The 19,053-nt window shown below is 37.4% G+C and overlaps 1 protein-coding gene across 1 annotated transcript; it reads right to left on the bottom strand.

Moving 5' to 3' along the window:
- Nucleotides 1-683: 683 nt before the first annotated feature.
- Nucleotides 684-17,525, bottom strand: LOC149819416 (vesicle-associated protein 1-2-like). The gene is made up of 7 exons (XM_089985987.1): nucleotides 17,249-17,525; nucleotides 17,032-17,102; nucleotides 16,824-16,905; nucleotides 16,579-16,694; nucleotides 16,333-16,491; nucleotides 16,172-16,213; nucleotides 684-1,113 (listed from the first exon to the last, which is right to left on the bottom strand). The coding sequence occupies exons 1-7, from the start codon at nucleotides 17,298-17,300 to the stop codon at nucleotides 1,003-1,005; spliced, it is 633 nt and encodes a 210-aa protein (XP_089842113.1). The 5' UTR covers nucleotides 17,301-17,525; the 3' UTR covers nucleotides 684-1,002.
- Nucleotides 17,526-19,053: the final 1,528 nt, after the last annotated feature.

Genomic DNA, 19,053 nt, shown 5'->3' with positions numbered 1-19,053 from the left:
CTGACCACTATTTGCCTGCCTGATCACAGAGGCTTGTTAGAGCCTGCCATGCTATGCCCCAGCCTTGACCAGCCAGCATGTCTTGTTGGGTCCTTCGCATGTTGGGTCAGGTGGGGCCCTATTAGTGACCAGGGGCTATTGAAATTCCCCTAAACCCACCCCACGTCAGCCTGTACAGGCAGCTAAAAGTCCAAGACCCAGCCAAACGCTGACCCTCCAACAAGCCCATTAGGCGCCTTACCCGTTGTCTACCTTAAGAACAAAACCTGCATCCCCTTGCAAAAAACATATCTTGGATGCCATTTTAAATGACTAAAACATTGCGGTATCTATGCTATAGTTTAGTCAAAATATCGTGAAATCTGCAATTATTTCAACACAGTATAATCAAGATGTCAGCTATTTTACACAATCAGGGGTGTATGTCTTGTCCTATCAAGGAAGGTGAAAGCTTTGTTGTACCAAAACCAACCAAAGATAAATAAATAAATAAATAAAACTACTAAATTTGTTAGCATAAAAATTCAAGTGTGTACACGTACAAAAGCGCACACACAAATGCAACTCAATTATTCCTTGTCTAATAGTTACAGAAGTTAACCACCTTAAGTTGAACAGTAATCACTACCATCATGTGCTACTTTGGATGTGCAGATAATGCAAGAATGCGAAAGAGCAGGGCAGCAAAAGAAACTAAGATGTTTGAGAAAAATATTTTCAGTTCTCCCGTACAATAAGTGCCCTTCATTCAACTGCAGAAGGCAATATTTGGATTTCCAGGATAAACTAGAGAATCTAAATAAGGAAATCTAAACAACAAAGAGGCAAAAAGAAAGAAAATTGACACAACAATCAATCAATACACAAAATAAAGCAATGCTCGATGGCGAAGACGTACATCAAGCCCCGATAATTATGTTGTCCCTTCCCCTTTTCAACCAGAGCAGAGCAATCCAGCTTGTGAAGACTGCAAACAGCTACTAGCATGAACAGCCATATTCTTCATATCCTCCTCATGAGATAACCAATGAGGAGTACCAGCAGACTGACAATCAACACATACAAGAACGGAAAGCCACCACCAGCTCTATTGCTTTGCTTTCTCAAAAGCTCCTACAAAGCAAATTAACCAGGTTATACATCTCCTTCAATGATGATGATTTTGGATAATGCCCTTACTATTATCCTTTTTGGTTATAGAACAATACCCCAAACAAAGCACTTAGAACAGTCACTTGTTAGTTCATCCAATAGTGGGATATCTTGCATCCACTTGTTATGAATATGCAATATTTAGGACTATTCCAGCAATGGAGGTGGTGCCATTGCCAACCGCAGATATTCAGATTTCTCATACTAAAAAATCAATCTTTTGAACAGACCTCTGGTAGGCTTTTCCTTAAGTTGAAGGCAAGCATGACCCTAGCTTCACAAGTTTAAGTTGTCAAAACAACTTGGAGGAAAAAGAAGAAAAGGAACCACAAAAGGAGCACTGGCTATCATTCAAGTAGCCTCCTTCAAAAGTAGCAACAAGTAAATGGCCAAGAATTTCTTCAGTTCTGAAAGCCTATTGTTCGAAAAAAGACTCAACGGTGCATTTACATCCTGCAGAATTATGCTATGTGCAGCATGGAGACTCCTTTGTAGAAAGCAGCAACAGTCCTCAACACCATCACCCCCCACCCCCAACCCCACCGCAGCTCCCAAAACCATAACAAAAAAGAAAAAGACCACAATATAATAAAAATAAGGAGGTGCTGGAGTGTCAGCAATTCTTGGGGCATGGTTTCCACAGAAACCACCCTTTCCCCAGGACAAAAACAAGCCCTAAAAGAATCACAATTTTCTTTATTTAAAACTGCATAATAGATAAAGTACCTTTATAGACCTGCATACCAGTTACTGGCCATGACACATGAAAAAACAGGAACATTAATGGATAAATTGGTTATGATAGGATATTTTAGAAAAAACACCAAGGTGTTGCACAGGCTTCCCATCCAAACAACAATTTAACATGCTGACAGGAAACAAACGTTGAACAGACTAAGATTCTGCTGAGATCATCACAACATAAACAACTCAAAATCACAAGAATGCAAATCATCACATCACATGGACTTGCTTCTTGTTTAGTTGCTTACCAGAAAAAGAACCACTACATTTTTAAATTCTGAGGGTTCTTTTTGCTAGATCACTTGGTTTATTTTTTCTTTATATCAAGGAGAAACCACAGTTATGGTTTGGAGTCCCCTCATGGATCCAAAGGTGCCACTTTGACCCTGTCCCTGTTTCAATATCTGCGGTATTAAACTCCGCAGTACTCCTGCCCTACCCACCTAAGGTACTTTCCTGTTGTTCGATCCTGTGGCAAGGGATGCACACCCCAGGCATCAAACTTGCAATGTTCTTCAACTTGAACACCTTAAGCCAACCCAGCTAGCAAGGTGTATGGGACACCTGTGGGTCAGTGGGTGTCATTTGGTTTACTTTGACAGTGTGTGTCATCAAGGTGCCTTGAACACAGGGAATCATGTCCCATCATGTAAAAAGATTGAAAAACTAAAGAGTACAGTTCGTAAATAATCTTTTAATATTTTGATAATTTTCTCATGGTCATATACTGATGCAGAGGAGAGGGAGCACTTTATAAAAGAGAGTTCACAAAGTGTCAACAGCCCTGACAGTCCCACAAAAGGCCATAGATTGTTCTATTTTTTAATGAAATCAAAGTTAATGAAGTTTGTGGTTGCTTTATATCAATACAATACACTAGGGCTTCTAATATATTACCTAGACACTCATACAAGTGTTTGTGTCAGACATGGATATGAAGTGTCAAACACATCGAATTTTGATTATTAGATACATTGACACAGCTATATATATAATGTCAGGAAAAAAATTACAAACCTATTCTCGAGCAAACACGTCCAAGAATATAAACCTTAATTTTCTAGTCAAACGGAGGAAAAGAAAAGTGTGGCAATAGAGAGAAGGAAAATAAGTGAGAGAAGAGCGACAAAGAGAAACAAGGTTGCTTATTTTAACTAGAGGATTGAGCACCACCTTGACATAACATGAAATGATATATGATACCAAGAAGAGAGGCAAAGAAAAAAGGAAGAAACTAAAAAAATAAAAATTAGATTTTGTGAGGTCCTTGAAGTTTAGATAGACTGCCAGGTTCATATAAAAAAGAAACTCAAAAGCCTATTTAATGTCAAAGATCATCATTGTTCACCATGTAGTCAATAATTGAGAAAACAAAAGGTTATTTATAAAATATTTAACACTTTTATTGTTGAAGTGTCTATACACCATACACGAAGTGTGAAACACTTGAGATACTATGTCCAGATGTCTAATAGTATCGGACACTTTGAAATACAAAAATAGACGTCAAAGCCATGTCAAAAAGTACTGGTGCCGGCCACAACTGAATACGATCACACTGGGCCTCTATGAGAGTCCAGGTAACATACGGGCTTATATAACATTTTAAAAGAATGTAACTCAATATATTCTTTTTTGAGGAATACAGGGTTTATAGCTTGCAATCAATTAGTTTTTAACTTTGTATTCTAAAACCCAACAGGTTTACCACCGCATATCTCCTAGTCTAACTCTCCAAATAACAAATCAAACACCACCACTCTTATTTTTAAAGACTAAGGCCTCCAACATTTTCACACATTCACCAACAATACCACCAACCATCACATTATTTGAACCAGTATCACTATCATTACTGCCATTTTTCATGAACACAACATTGTTGTCATGCACACCACCATCATCATGTTCATGTTCACTATGAGATATGAACACAGAAATGCATGGACTCGATATGGAAACAAGAAAAGAATATGCTTTTTTTCCAAACTAGGACACAAGGACACATGTATTTTTATTTTTCATTGTAAAAATACATTTTTATATTTTACGACATATAATATATTTATATTGAAAACACTATTGAAATGTGAACATAATGTAAGACGTGTAATTATGTGTCAAGTGATGTGTCCACATATTGTCATGTCACCTAAATATATGAACCCATTTATTGTGCCCTTGTGACATGGCTTCTCCATCATCATTGTCATGTGCATTTAACATTACCAAAACTCTAATCACTACCATCACCACCACCAACATTATCATCACCATCATCATCATGGTTTTGTAAGAAATCACCTGAGAGGCACTTCATGAAAAAAAAGAAGAAAAAGTTTGCACCTCAAAGATAAGGCAAAGGTACCTTTTGTCATTTTCTCAGGGCATAACAGTGAGTATGTTATCAGTCAAAACCTATGTCATACAGGTACGCGTACAAGGAGGGTATGGCATGGGAAACTCTAAAAGTGTCATTATGAGAGTAAGGATATAAATGTAAATAAATAAATAAATAAGTAAATATATATATATATATATATATATATATATATATATATATATATATATATACAACAACAACAACTACGCCTTCATCCCAAAACAATTGGGGTCGGCGATATGAACCAAAAAAGAAAATCATTCTGGGTCTTCCACATGAATCCTTCTCCTCCAATCATTTCTATCCAATGCCATGTCCTCGGTGAAGTTCAAAGCATTCATATCCTTTCCTATCATAAATATATATATATATATATATATATTTTTATTTATTTACATTTTATGTATTAAGGGTAGACATTAGGCCAAGAACCTGACCCAATGTAGGTCGGGTTTGGGAATCAAACTTTTCCCTGAGCCAAATTGGTCTTAACTCTTAAGTCAAGTCCAAACCAGAGTTACCAGAAGCTTCTTAGATAGTAGGAAGCTCGCTTCTCGGAAACTCGCTTCGGAAGCGCGATACTCCTCGCTTCCAAAACTTGATGAAAACCTTGATTCCCCCAACGCTTCTCCTATGCTTTCCACACGTTTCATCTATTCTTCTTATATGTTCTCTTTCTCAACTTTTCATATTTTTATGTGTTTTCTCCCATGCTTTCTCTAAATTGGTAGTCATCATTTTTAGATTTTGTTAAATCTTTAGATTTTGTTAAATCTTTAGATTTTGTTAAATCTTTAATTTTTACACTTAAAAATTATGAAATTTAATATTAGTCACTTTTATTTTAATTTTTGTTTTGTTTCATTTTGATTCTCATTCAATTCTTATATATATATATATATATATATATATATATATATATATATATATATATATATTTATTCTTCGCTTCCCGCTTTCTATATATTTTAAAATACATCGCTTCTCGCTTTCGCTTCCCGTATTGTTTTTCGCTTCAGCTTCCTAGTCTAACAACCTTGGTCCAAACCATCAGTTGTTAAGTTGGGCTCAATCGAGCCCTAATAACAATTGACCCATGTAAAAAATAAAAAAAGAGATTTATATACCATACTCCAAACCCGAATTGACCTTCGCAAAACACTTCTCAAATCCCAAGCCCTCACGCTGGATCAACGTCGGATATATATATTGTGAAAGTATCTTCAACAAGATACTAAGATCAAGACCTTAATATTCTTGATAACAAATATGTGCACACATGCACAATAAGAACACTTGTGCATAAAAGCACTAACTCTCACAAATGCACCAAAGGCATAAAAATAAATATTCGAACTTTATTAGAAGCTTGGGCTTTGACTCAAAGCCATAAGAATACAAGGGGGAATAAGCCCCTATTTATAACCAAACAAGGAACCACATAGGGGGCTCCCAAGAGAGTCGTTGGGAGCCCCCAACGGTCACATATGTGACCGTTGGAGGCTCCCCAACGACTCTTTGGGGAGCCTCCCTATGTGGCACAAAATACCAAAAATAAAAGGAAAAGAAAAAAAAAGAAGAAAAATAAAAGAATTAAAAAAGTTACAATCATATTCAAAATGGAATATGCGTAAAATAGGTATTTACAGAAATACCCTTTTCAGGTGAACAAAGAGACAAAAAAGAAATATATATATATATATAGATATATATATACGAGATTACAAGGTTGATACATAATTTAACACCCCCCTCAAACTTAAGGCATGATGACCGAAAGTTTGCCAAGAAGAAAGTTGAATCGAGGTGCACATAAGGCTTTAGTGAAAAAGTCAGTCAACTGATATTCTGAAGTAACATAAGGTAGATCAATGACTCCTTTTAGATAGGCTTCACAAACATAGTGACAATCCATTTCAATGTGCTTAGTCCGCTCGTGGAAAGTATGATTTTTGGCAATGTAAATTTCACTCTTGTTATCACAGCATAACTTAGTGGGTCATTCAATAGTGATCTTCATGTCTTCAAGTAGCTGATGGATCCATACAATTTTCATGGTAGTAGTTGTCATGGCACGATATTTGACTTCAATTGATGATAGATACACTTTTTGTTGCTTCTTACATCTCCACGAAATCAGTGAGTCTCGTAAGAACACACAAAAACTGTTAAAATGTAAAACTGTACATATATGTATATATAATAATATTATATTATTATATATATAAATACATTTTTAATTTCTTTCTTTTCTGTATTTTTTTTCCTTTATTTTTTTGTCTTTATGTCATCTAGTTCAGTTTGAACTAGAATGACTGTTGCTAGTCAAGTCCTGTCCAGACTTGACTAGCAATAGAGCTGTTGGACTGACACAGTCCAACAGCTCTAAATAGAGCTGTTGGACTGTGCCCAACAGCTCTATTGAGTCCTCTTTCAGCTGTGTATATAAAGGGGTGCAGCCCCTCTTGTATTTTACCCCCAATGCTTCTTAAGCAATTGGTTTTTCATATCAATAAAGAATACTTTTTTATTTTTATTTTGTTTCCAGTTATACCCTTTTTAAGGGTTATGCTTTAGTGTCATTCTTGACACTTGCTCTTGTTAATCAAAGCACGTGTTTCGAAGATCCCCATTTCATTTCATGGTATCAGAGCCGCGGAAGTACTAAATCTTGAGGAAAAGCTGCCTCGGTTTCCGTGCCCGTTTGCAAAAGTGTTCGCCACTTGAAGAGAAGTGTTTTATCACTTCATTGGAGAAGATTTCACATCTTGTTGTATTGTTTTTTTTCTTTCTTTCTCATTTTCCTTCTTGTTTCTCTTCTATCCCTATTCTTTCTCTCCTTGTAATCGATGGATGACAATGATAAAGTCACCATCATGCCTATGAAACTAAGCGATACGAACTATGTAACATGGGCTTCAATCATGAAGCACCATATATGGGGAAAAGGCTTATGGGGGATTGTGGATGGTTCCGATTCGGAACCTAAGCTATCTATTACTAAAAAGGAGGGAGATAAAGAGGTCCCTCTATCGGAAGAAGAGAAAATCAAGGCTATTGCCTCATACGAGAAGAAATGGAAAGAATGGAGAATATCTCATGCGAAGATAATGTCATGGCTTATCAATAGCGTTGACATTAAAAAATGCTCAAGTCTTGCCAAATTTGATCATGCCGATAAGGCATGGGAATACCTTAAGAATATGTATTCCCTTAAAGATATTGCACACGTGTGCAACCTCCAAGAAAAAGTTCGAATGATGACACAAGGAGACAAAACTATTCGTGAATATTACAATGGGTTGTTCGAACTTTGGGAATAACTTTCCCTTTTAGAACCAAAGTGGCATTGTGCCGAAGACATCGAGCTTCGTCAGAAACAACTCGATGCTGAACATTTTTACCAGTTTATCACTGGATTAAGGCCGGAATTTGAAACCACTAAATCGGCCCTACTTCACCGGGGAAAAATTCCTTCTATTGTTGAAACTATTGAAGAGTTAACAATGGAAGAAAATCGTCTCCGGAAAGGTTCTTTAAAAATTGAAGATGATTCCGTTTTAGCCGTGTCTAGACCAGGGAATCATGTTCGATCATATAGGCCTCCTCACTTTAACCGACAAAATGGTGACTATGATAAGAAGAAAGTTATTTGTCATCACTGTCATGAACCGGGACACTACAGGCCACAATGTCCCAAACTTAAGGAGCTGAGAGAAAAAAGAGCTGCAATGCTGGATCAGAGCCTAAAGATCAGGATGCACCAGTTTCCCTGGCCCAACTAATGGAGATTCTTCAGCCTCTCATCAAAGGTGCCTCTTCCTCATCTGAAGCTTCAACCGGCGCAGCAGCCTCATCTTTTTCTGATTTAGGTAAAATTTCTTGGCTTCTTGACTCTGGTGCATCTTTTCATATGACCCCAAATAATCAAAGTCTATCCAAATGTGTTAAAAATAAAACAAGTGTGTCAAAGGTCTTTACTGCTGATGGGACTTCTCTTGAAATAGAAGGAATAGGAAATTTTGAAAAAATTTATAAAACAAAAAAATTTTTTATTCCAGAAATTAGACATGTTCCCAAATTAAATTTAAATCTTTTATCTGTATCTCAAATTTCTGATTATGGGTGTAATATTTCTTTTTCTTCTCATGGTTGTTGGGTACAGGATCGCCAGTCAGGCAAGCTGATTGGGGAAGGCCATAGAGAAGGAGGACTCTATTACATGGATTTTTTGGAAATGCCGAAAAAAGCTTTTTGTTATAATATTCAAAAAATAGAGTTGGAACTGTGGCATAAGAGACTTGGTCACCCACATATAGCCAAAATCCAACATTTTCCAAATCTAGGAAAATTTTGTAACTCTGAATCATTTGATTGTAAAGATTGTATTCTCGGCAAAATGAAAAGATTACCATTTCAGAACAGAACCTTTTTCTCTTCAAGACCACTTGAATTAATACACTCGGATGTTTGGGGTCCTGCACCAGTAATTTCTAAAGGAGGATTTGTTTACTATGTTATTTTTGTCGATGATTTCTCCCGACATACGTGGATGTACTTTCTCAAACATAAGTCTGAAGTATTTTCATACTTTCAAACTTTTCATAATATGGTTAAAAACAAATTTCAAAATGATATTACTATTTTTCGCACAGATTCAGGGGGAGAGTTTTTATCCACAGATTTTCAAAATTATCTTAAATTGCATGGCATCACACATCAAAGATCTTGTCCTTATACACCTCAACAAAATGGACTGGCAGAACGAAAACATCGCCATATTATAGAAACCACTAGAACTTTATTAATAGCAAATCAAGTCCCTAAAGACTTTTGGGCAGAAGCTGCCTTAACTGCCACCTATCTCATTAATAGGATGCCATCTTCTTCGTTACAAAATATCACTCCCATTGAAAAACTTATGAACATTTCTCCAGACTACTCTAGATTAAGAATATTTGGGTGCAAATGTTTCATATTTACTGACAAAAATGATAAACTTTCCCCTCGTGCGATTCCCTGTGCCTTTTTAGGATATGCTGAAAACCAGAAAGGTTATAGATGTTTTGACTTCAAAAATAATAAACTATATGTGTCTAGAAATGTTTCCTTTCTTGAAAAGGAGAGCTTCTTTGATTTTAGAAAATTAAAAGACGTCACTGAGTACTCCTTTTTGCTAGATCTAACATCAACATCTGATGAATATGACCTTGATTGTAACTTTGATGATGATCAAAGAATTATTGATCTTAATGTTGAAAATGAAGAAGTTCATAGAGATACTAGTATTCAATATTCCAGGCGACAAGAGTCTAATACTCCATGTGCACTTGAGAAATATTCTAACATTCCAACTAGACAATCATCCCGAATCTCGAGGCCTCCAGAAAAGTTTGTATCATACGAGTCTTTCTCACCCACATATAGGGCAGTTATTGCATTAATTCACTCATATGAAGAACCATCCACATATTTTCAAGCAAAAAATGATATCAAATGGATAGAAGCCATGAAAGCTGAATTAGATGCACTTGAAAAGGCTTCTACATGGAATATTCAAGATCTTCCTCCAGGGAAGAAAACTATAGGATGTCGATGGGTTTATAAAATTAAAACCAAGAGTGATGGTACTCTTGAAAGATATAAAGCCCGTTTAGTAGCCAAAGGTTATGCCCAAGAATATGGGATTGATTATGAAGAAACCTTTGCTCCGGTGGCTCGTATGACTACTGTCCGAACCTTAATTGCCTTAGCTTCTATAAAAAAATGGTCTATTTTTCAAATGGATGTCAAAAATGCTTTTTTAAATGGAAAGCTAGTTGAAGAAGTATATATGGAACCCCCTCCTGGTCTAAGTATTCCTAAGGGTAAAGTCCTTCGCTTAGAAAAAGCTCTTTATGGACTTAAACAAGCACCAAAAGCTTGGTATGATAGGTTTAGTCGTGTTATGATTGATATTGGTTTTCAATTCTGTTTAACTGACACTGCTTTGTTTATTAAGAATTCTGATGCAGGGATCATTGTGCTTCTTCTCTATGTGGATGATATGATCATCACCGGAAGCGATAAACAGGGAGTTGAAACAATCAAAACACTTCTTAAATCTCATTTTGAAATGACTGATTTGGGCTTGTTGAGATATTTTTTAGGCATTGAAGTTGCTTATTCTCCTAGAGGATATTTATTATCTCAGACTAAATTTGCTTTTGATATTGTTTTCAGGTCTGGTATTACTGATGATAAGAAAGTTGACACTCCAAAAGTTGTTAATGTTAAAATGAAGATTGATGATGGAGAACTTCTTGCAGACCCTACTCCTTACAGACAGCTTGTCGGGGCACTTTCCTATCTATCCATTACCAGACCAGATATAGCACATGTTGTTCATACATCAAGTCAATTTCAACATGCTCCTACTTTTGTTCATATGGGAGCAGTCATGCGTATTATCAGATACATCAAGTCCTCTCTTTCACGAGGACTTTTCTTATCTTCCTCCTCTTCTCTTGATTTAATTGCATATACTGATGCTGATTGGGGAGGTGATCCCAATAACAGACACTCAACCAGTGGCTTTTGTGTCTTTTTAGGGGAATCATTAATCTCGTGGAGGTGTAAAAAGCAACAGAAGGTATCTCTCTCATCCACCGAAGCTGAATACAGAGCCATGGCAACCACGACCATGGAAGTAGTTTGGCTCCGACGACTGCTTGCTGACATGGGAGTTGAAGCAACAAAGGCTTCACAAATGTGTTGTGACAACAAAAGTGCGATCTACATTGCCAGTAACAGAACATTCCACGAACGCACCAAACACATCGAAATGGATTGTCACTACGTCAGAGAGGAATATCTACACGGGATAATTGATCTGCCATATGTCACTTCAGAATATCAGTTAGCAGACTTCTTTACAAAGCCTCTCGCTGCTCCCCGATTTCACTTTCTCTTAGACAAACTTTCGCTCATTGTACCGTAAGTTTGAGGGGGAGTGTTAAAATGTAAAACTGTACATATATGTATATATAATAATATTATATTATTATATATATATAAATACATTTTTAATTTCTTTCTTTTCTGTATTTTTTTTCCTTTATTTTTATTTTTTTGTCTTTATGTCATCTAGTTCAGTTTGAACTAGAATGACTGTTGCTAGTCAAGTCCTGTCCAGACTTGACTAGCAATAGAGCTGTTGGACTGACACAGTCCAACAGCTCTAAATAGAGCTGTTGGACTGTGCCCAACAGCTCTATTGAGTCCTCTTTCAGCTGTGTATATAAAGGGGTGCAGCCCCTCTTGTATTTTACCCCCAATGCTTCTTAAGCAATTGGTTTTTCATATCAATAAAGAATACTTTATTATTTTTATTTTGTTTCCAGTTATACCCTTTTTAAGGGTTATGCTTTAGTGTCATTCTTGACACTTGCTCTTGTTAATCAAAGCACGTGTTTCGAAGATCCCCATTTCATTTCAAAAACCAGTGGTGGAGTAACAGTTATTTGGGTCACCTTCCCAATCAGAGTCAGTATAAGCAATTAATTTTAAATCAGAAGAAGATGACAGAAAAACTCCCTTATTTAGAGTACCTTTTATGTATCTTACGACTCGCAAGATGACACTCATGTGGACGAAAGTTGGTGCATGCTGAAACTGGCTTGCAGTATGGACTCTGGTCTGGTGATACTCAAATACATCAATGAACCAACAAGCTGTCTGTAGGGAGTAGGATCTGAAAGGGAAACACCATCATCAATCTTCATTTTAGCTCCTACTATAGCAAGAGTTTCACAAACCTTTTCATCTGTAATACCTGATTTGTTAATAATCTCAGAAGCAAGCTTAGTTTGAGATAAGAAATACCCTCTATGAGAGTATGTTACTTCAATACCCAAAAAATAAGTTAGAAAACCCAGATCAGACATTTCAAACTTATCTTTCAAAATTGATTTTATGCTCTTAACCCCTTGAGAATCACTACCAGTTATGAGCATGTCATCCACATACAACAATAAGATGACAATACCTGCATTGGATTTTCTAACAAACAAAGCAGTATCAGAAAAACAGGATGAAAAACCATTTTCTATCATTACGGAATTAAACCTATCATACCAAGCCTTGGGGGCTTGTTTCAAACCATAAAGTGCCTTTTGAATGCGAAACACCTTTCCTTTAAGAGTCTCCATTTCAGGAGGAGCATCCATATACACTTCTTCTGGTAGCTCTCCGTTTAGAAAGGCATTCTTAACATCCATTTAATAGATGTTCCATTTGTTGATTGAGGCAACAACTATAAGACATCAGACATTAATCATCCGAGCTATTGGAGCAAATGTCTCCTCATAATCAATCCCATATTCTTGACTATACCCCTTTGCAACCAGTCAAGCCTTATATCTTTTGAGGGATCCATCACTCTTAGTCTTAACCTTAAATACCCATCTACACCCTATTGTTTTCTTACCTCTAGGAAGGTCTTGAAATTTCCATGTCTTGGCTCTTTCAGAGCTCCGAGTTCATTATCCATGGCGGCTATCCATTCACGACATTTTCGTGCTTCCTCAAAGTTTCTAGGTTCTATGTAAGAATGAATGACGCCTAGACAAACTCTATGTTTAGGTGAGAAGGATTAATCCTACGAAGGTTCTCACTTTGAGGAGCAGTCCTACTAGCATCATCATATCTTTCAAGGGTACTTCTGAAGGTGTTTCTATCTCTATGAGTATAGATGATGGGATCCCTAGGAGGTTCCACATCGACATGTTGAGAAAATGGAGAGGACACAAGACTGGTTTCCCTGGTTTCATTATCACTTGAGTCATTCTGATTTGACTCATCATCACTAGTATCGTCACTTTCAGTTAACAGATCAAATAAAAAAGAATAATCTACGTTTTCATCATTAGATTCAAGGTTTTCGAAACCACTAAGATTTTCCAAAAAACTTACATTTCTGGAAACATATAATTTGTCATTTTTAACATCATAACATCGAAAACCCTTTTGGGTTTCGAAATAACCAAGAAAGACGCAAAGAATGGCCTTTGGGAAAAGTTTGTTGTTTTTATCAGTAAGAACAAAACATTTACATCTAAGAACCCTTAACCTGCTATAATCAGGTTCTTTCTCATACAATTTTTCAAATGGGGAAATCTTGTTCAAATTTTTTGATGGAAGTCTATTTATGAGATAGACGGATGCAAGGGCTGCCTCAGCCCAGAGTTTTTTTTTGAATATTTTGCGAAATGAGCAAGGTTCTAGTTGTTTCAATGATATGCCTATTGCTTTCATTCAACTAACCCATTTTGTTGTGGGGTTTTAGGATATGATTTTTGATGGAGGATACCATAACTTTCAAGATAACTCTTGAATTCGTTTGAAAGGAATTCGCCACCAGAGTCGGATCTAAGAATTTTTAAACTTCCATTGAATTGGTTAAAAACCATCATACGAAAAGTTTTAAAAGTTGAAAACACTTCATGTTTATGTTTAAGAAAATATATCCAACAAAATCTAGTGTAATCGTCTACAAAAATCACATAGTACGAAAGCATTGAGGCGTAGCGAGGCGCTCCACCAAAATCTGAGGCGAGGCGTAAGCCTCAAAACAATTTTTTTTAAACTTAAAAAAGCTATAAAAATTATCTAAAAATATAAATAAATAAGAAATGCTTTATTGATGAAGCACCAACCAACACGAAATAAAAAATCTCAAATAAATACGAAAAAAAATATGAGATTAACATGTAAAAGTAACATTGATGTAACTAATGCAAATGTATTTAATTCTAATATCTTTCATGTAGAAAAGTGCCACTGACTGGCCTGAAGTAAGGTCATTCAAAATGTGGCCACTGAACCACCAATTCAATAAGGGTGTACCCACAAACGAAAGAGTTTGAGATGGGAGTTTGTAAAATTTTTGAAACATAGCACATGAGAACATCAATTTTTTTGACTTTTTAATTAATACACAAGAATAATTTTGTGATATTTTACTGCATCTTTTATACATTTCTATTGAAATAATTCAAAATATATATTAAAAGCTACTTTTTTTATTCTTACGCAGAGAAACCGTCCCCAAACTTGAGCTCCCCAACATTTCCTATGGACAAAAAAGATTAGTGCAACTTTACCATCCAGCTATCTCATTCACCCCATTTGTTAGGGATTGTAAGCGAACAGAGCAACTCACTGCTCTACTTAGTTGGCTCGCACAAAGCTCATTCAGACTTGAGCTCAATGAGCTGAGCAATAAGCAAGAAGCAGTTCGTGCAATATAAGTGAAATGAGCACGATTAGGTTTATCATATGCCAACAAACATAAGAGTAAATGAACTGGTTATACAAATATGATAAAAACAATGAGGTCACTGGTTCATTTTTGTTGTGGCTTCTTGTAAAAAAAACCTAGTTCTGCTTAACGAGCCAACTCAGTTTTGGCTAGCTTGAGCTTGTGCAAGCTCATGTTCAGCTAGGTTGTAATCGAACTGAGCTTGAACAAGGCTTTCAGTTTGGTTCGTTTACAAACTGCTCTTCTCTATAAACATTGGTACAACCAACTTCCCAACCTTGGTCTCAAGATCTACGAAGGGGGTCGGGCCTGACGGAATAAATCGCACGGCAGGGGTCGTGCCCCTGCCTGCTACAGAGATTCAAGAGAGGGAGGCAGACACGAAGGAAAAAGAATGAAGGGGGTCGGGTTACCTGGGGTATGGCTGCTTCCGGCGTTGCATCTGCTTCGGGCGAGAAGGAGGAGGCCGACAAGGGAGAGACGCTAGAGAGGGACTGTGAGAGAGAGTGAGAGGGGTTGTGAGAGGTTGTGAGAGAGAGAGGGAGAGGGGCTGCGAGAGAGAGGGAGAGATTGTGAGAGACGAGAGAGAGAGGGGCTGCGAGAGAGAGGGAGAGATTGTGAGAGACGAGAGAGAGAGAGGGGCTGCGAGAGATTAGGGCCCCCGACCCTCGTTAGGGTTGGGGGGCAAGATTTTAATTATGGTCAAATGAGGGATTTGACCCTCATTTGACCATAATCATGAGGCGTGCGCGCCTCACCGTGAGGCGCACCTCGCCTCGAGGCTTACCCCTCAAGGCCTATGAGGTGTACGCCTCTATGCATTTGCGCTTCAAGCCTGTGCCTCAAGGCACAAAGGCCCTCGCCTTGAGGTGAGGCGCGCTTTTTGAGCCTTGAGGCGCGTTTTTAATAACACTGGAAAAAACATGAATTAAAAATCATAAAAAAATCTGAAAATTTTAAAAAAATAGAGAAAAATCTCCAAAAAGCAAGAAAAAATATAGAATTCAATAGAAAAAATGAATATATGCATCATGAGTAATTAAACATAAACATGCACTAATAAAACATTCGATAAGATAGTGATAACACTCCCAACGAACATTTAGAAAAAGTCACGACTCACAAGCATGAATGTTTGATATCAAAGTATATATAATATAACAAAACAAAAGAAGAAGCATCTTAATCTATCAATCATAAAAAAAATGATATTCAAACAATATGGTACCATACATCCATGTATCATACGAGTCATATCATATTGGTACAATAATCATACAGAATACGATATGGGTCTCATATTGTATTGGGTCCCCTACCGATACTACGATATATGGTATCGTATCATATGATAAGATGCGATACTGACAACACTGGTTAGAGGTTAGAACTTAGATGCCACCCACAACCTTTACAACAAAATGAGAGCTTTCTTGAGCCTTTGACATGTTTGCATTATGATGTAAGGTTGTAATAATTACTTATTTAGAGTTGTGCATGCACATGCGCTTAAAGAATTATAGATACACAAACAATAATTATAAAACAACAAGTTCACGTAATCTAGTTCAGAAATTTTCACAAGTAAATACCTCCGAGGCCCTTTCCTTGGAATCAGCATCTTCACGCAATACCTAAATAATTGAGATAAAAAATCGATTCACATAAGTAGATCCAACCATTAAAAAAACAAGAGATGTAAATTCAAACAGTTGTTAGATAAGGAGTCAGTGGTTGATTCCAAAGTACATACACCATTGAATACTGCAGCATTCCCAACTTCCGACAAAGATGCCCTCGGCGAGGAGCCCTCTTCCGATCCTTCGGTAACCGGTGATGGTGGCTGGGGTGGAGACACATACACGACTCTCAATTTACACTCCTCAACATGGTTACCAGCTTCCTTGTTGAACTGCACACACCCAACTCACGGATTCAATAATCAAAACATCGACAAGCAACCAACCAAAGAAATCACCACCACAAGAGACCAATTTACCATTTCTGACATAGTATCCTTCTGAGTAGCTCCAGTAGCAGCGACGACGCTCTGGATCAAGAATTTATCCTTGCATTGCATATCCGGAGGAGCCTCACGTTGGGCTTGCATTGTTACTAACGCAAACCAGCATTAAATTACAACCATCAAAGAACAATCCCCAAGAATCCCAAACCCAAATCGTCATCGGAAAAAGGAAAAAACTACAAGAACGAAGCCTCCGACGGCGACGATAAAGATCGTACCTATGACATCGCAAGTGGTCCGCGGCAAGATGATTCCGGTGTTTGGCCGAACGCAATACTTCTTCGGATTCGTGGTCTTGACCTGATAAAAACCAACGGGAATCCAAAAGGAAACATTCGATTTTTTACATCATCCTAAAATCGTCACGGTCTCCGAAAGAGAAACCACCCCAAAACACGATAAAACGAAGAGGAAGCATAGAAGCACCTTGAAGGCCACATACTGATCCGTCTGATTCGTCAATTGGAGAGAACACGATATCTGTTTCTTCAATTCAACTTCACGTCCCCAAACCAAAAAACAAAATCAGGCAGAATTCCACCGGAAACAGAAAAAACACTAAGAAAAGGAAAGAAACCAAACGGAGGAAAACCGAAACGCCGACGAATCCAAACAGAGAACAACTCCGAAAAGAAGGCGTTACATGGGAATCTGAGCTCGTTGGGTTGGATGCTAACGAGTTCGCCGGAACTCATCTTCCCTCCGCCGCTTCCCTCTTCCCCCCCACCGAAGAAGGAAAAAACCAGAAGAAGAAACCCTAGATCGACGCTTTTGGGAATTCCAGAAAACCAAACGTGAAGGGAGCTCAGATTCCGAGAATTTGATCCGCCGGACGCATTGTATCGGAAGGATCTGGAACAGTTCGCTGAGAGCGGTTTTCTTCTTCCCCCCACTTTTTTATTTTTCACTTTTTAAAAAAATGGAATTAAAAAATAATTAAATGGATAAAATAAAGACGACAAGAGGAAACTCGGTTGCGTCGGATCGAAGGGACGAAATGACGCTATGAGATTGACAAGGTGACGAACTGGTGATCGGAAAGGTCCAAGTCTATGTCTTCTGGCTAAATCACATGACAGCATTTTTTTAGTGGGGCCCGGCTTGCAGGACGTGTGGGGTCCACGCCTGCGGCGAGGACATAGGCAATGAATAAGACCATCATTTTGCTGACAAATTTTCTTTTATGAAACACTGTAATTATGAGTGGGAAATGATGTCTGGTAACAAAATAACTTAAGCTTCTTTGATCGTCTCCTGCCACGTGTAACGTTAAAAGTTTTTCTTCCCAAAATTTCTCTCTTTTTTTTCTCTATTGAAGCTGGCAGCCCGATAAGGTCGGGCTTGAGCGATTAATAATATTAATGTTGACTTAATGATGTAAGCGAGTTCGTTGGGTTGGTATTGCGACGTAGCTTTTTGATCGTGGATTTATTTTCACCGTCAACACTGCCATGTTCGTCGGTTTGGTGGATCTGTTTCATCAATGCTAACTCTCGTGTCGTGTCCTCTTCTGTATTATTCTTAACTAAAGATTATACAAATACGGCGTGCCTCTTGTCCTTGTTGCCACTAGATGTGTGGAAGACATGCAAACACACGATGCAATGAAAAAAACAATCAATTAAGCACATAGGACACCCAATTTATGTGCTTCCAAAAAACCACTTAAGTACGAAAGAAATCTTTATTGAAACTAATAAGATGTTAAGGGCTCGCGAGAATAAGAAGAATTATACTAATACACAACTAATGAGGATTACCTCAACTTGACAAGTCAAAACCAAAATTTGCACCACATTCTTTCTCCTCCCTTGTTGCAATAGGAATAAGCTATACCATTCACCCTTGCTAACAAGAACTCTCAAAGACCTCTCTTGAAAAACACTCCTTGTAAAACAACCTTTTGTATCTATACATATATGGATGCTTAGTTTCCAAAACAAAAAAAGAAACCATAAGTATGTTAAAGTTTTCTTATAAGCTATGAGAGAAACTCTAAATGATCACAGGTCGTATGTGGCACATCCCAACACACAATTCGAAACTCGCAGCGGCATCCCTTGCTACAAGGATGAAGCTAAGTGTACTCCTTAGTGACCAAGAATGAACCTCAAGAGTTTTACCAACCAAAGGCCTTCCAATATGCAGTCGGTCATGGAGCGTCTTCCGTTAGCGTAGTCTTAAAAAAAACCATAGTGCAAACAGGCTGGATTTGGTTTGTGGGTAGGCATTATCGAATCATACTAAATCAGGTATTGCTAATCTCATTGCAGATGCCGATCAGATTCGGAAAAAAATTGTGGCTATTGAATCCAGATCTGATTAGATTTAATATATAATCCAACACATTTTTTAAACAGTATCAGAATCAAATGCACTCTTCATATTCAGATTCAACGTAAAACTCTACACCAACTTCAGATTCAATGTAAAACTCTATACCAAATC

The sequence above is a fragment of the Nuphar pumila genome, chromosome 13, assembly GCF_984573655.1.
Source record: "Nuphar pumila chromosome 13, dmNupPumi1.hap1.1, whole genome shotgun sequence".
NCBI lineage: Eukaryota > Viridiplantae > Streptophyta > Magnoliopsida > Nymphaeales > Nymphaeaceae > Nuphar > Nuphar pumila.
Note: the sequence above shows the minus strand (reverse complement) of the source record. Positions and strands in the feature narration are given on the sequence as shown.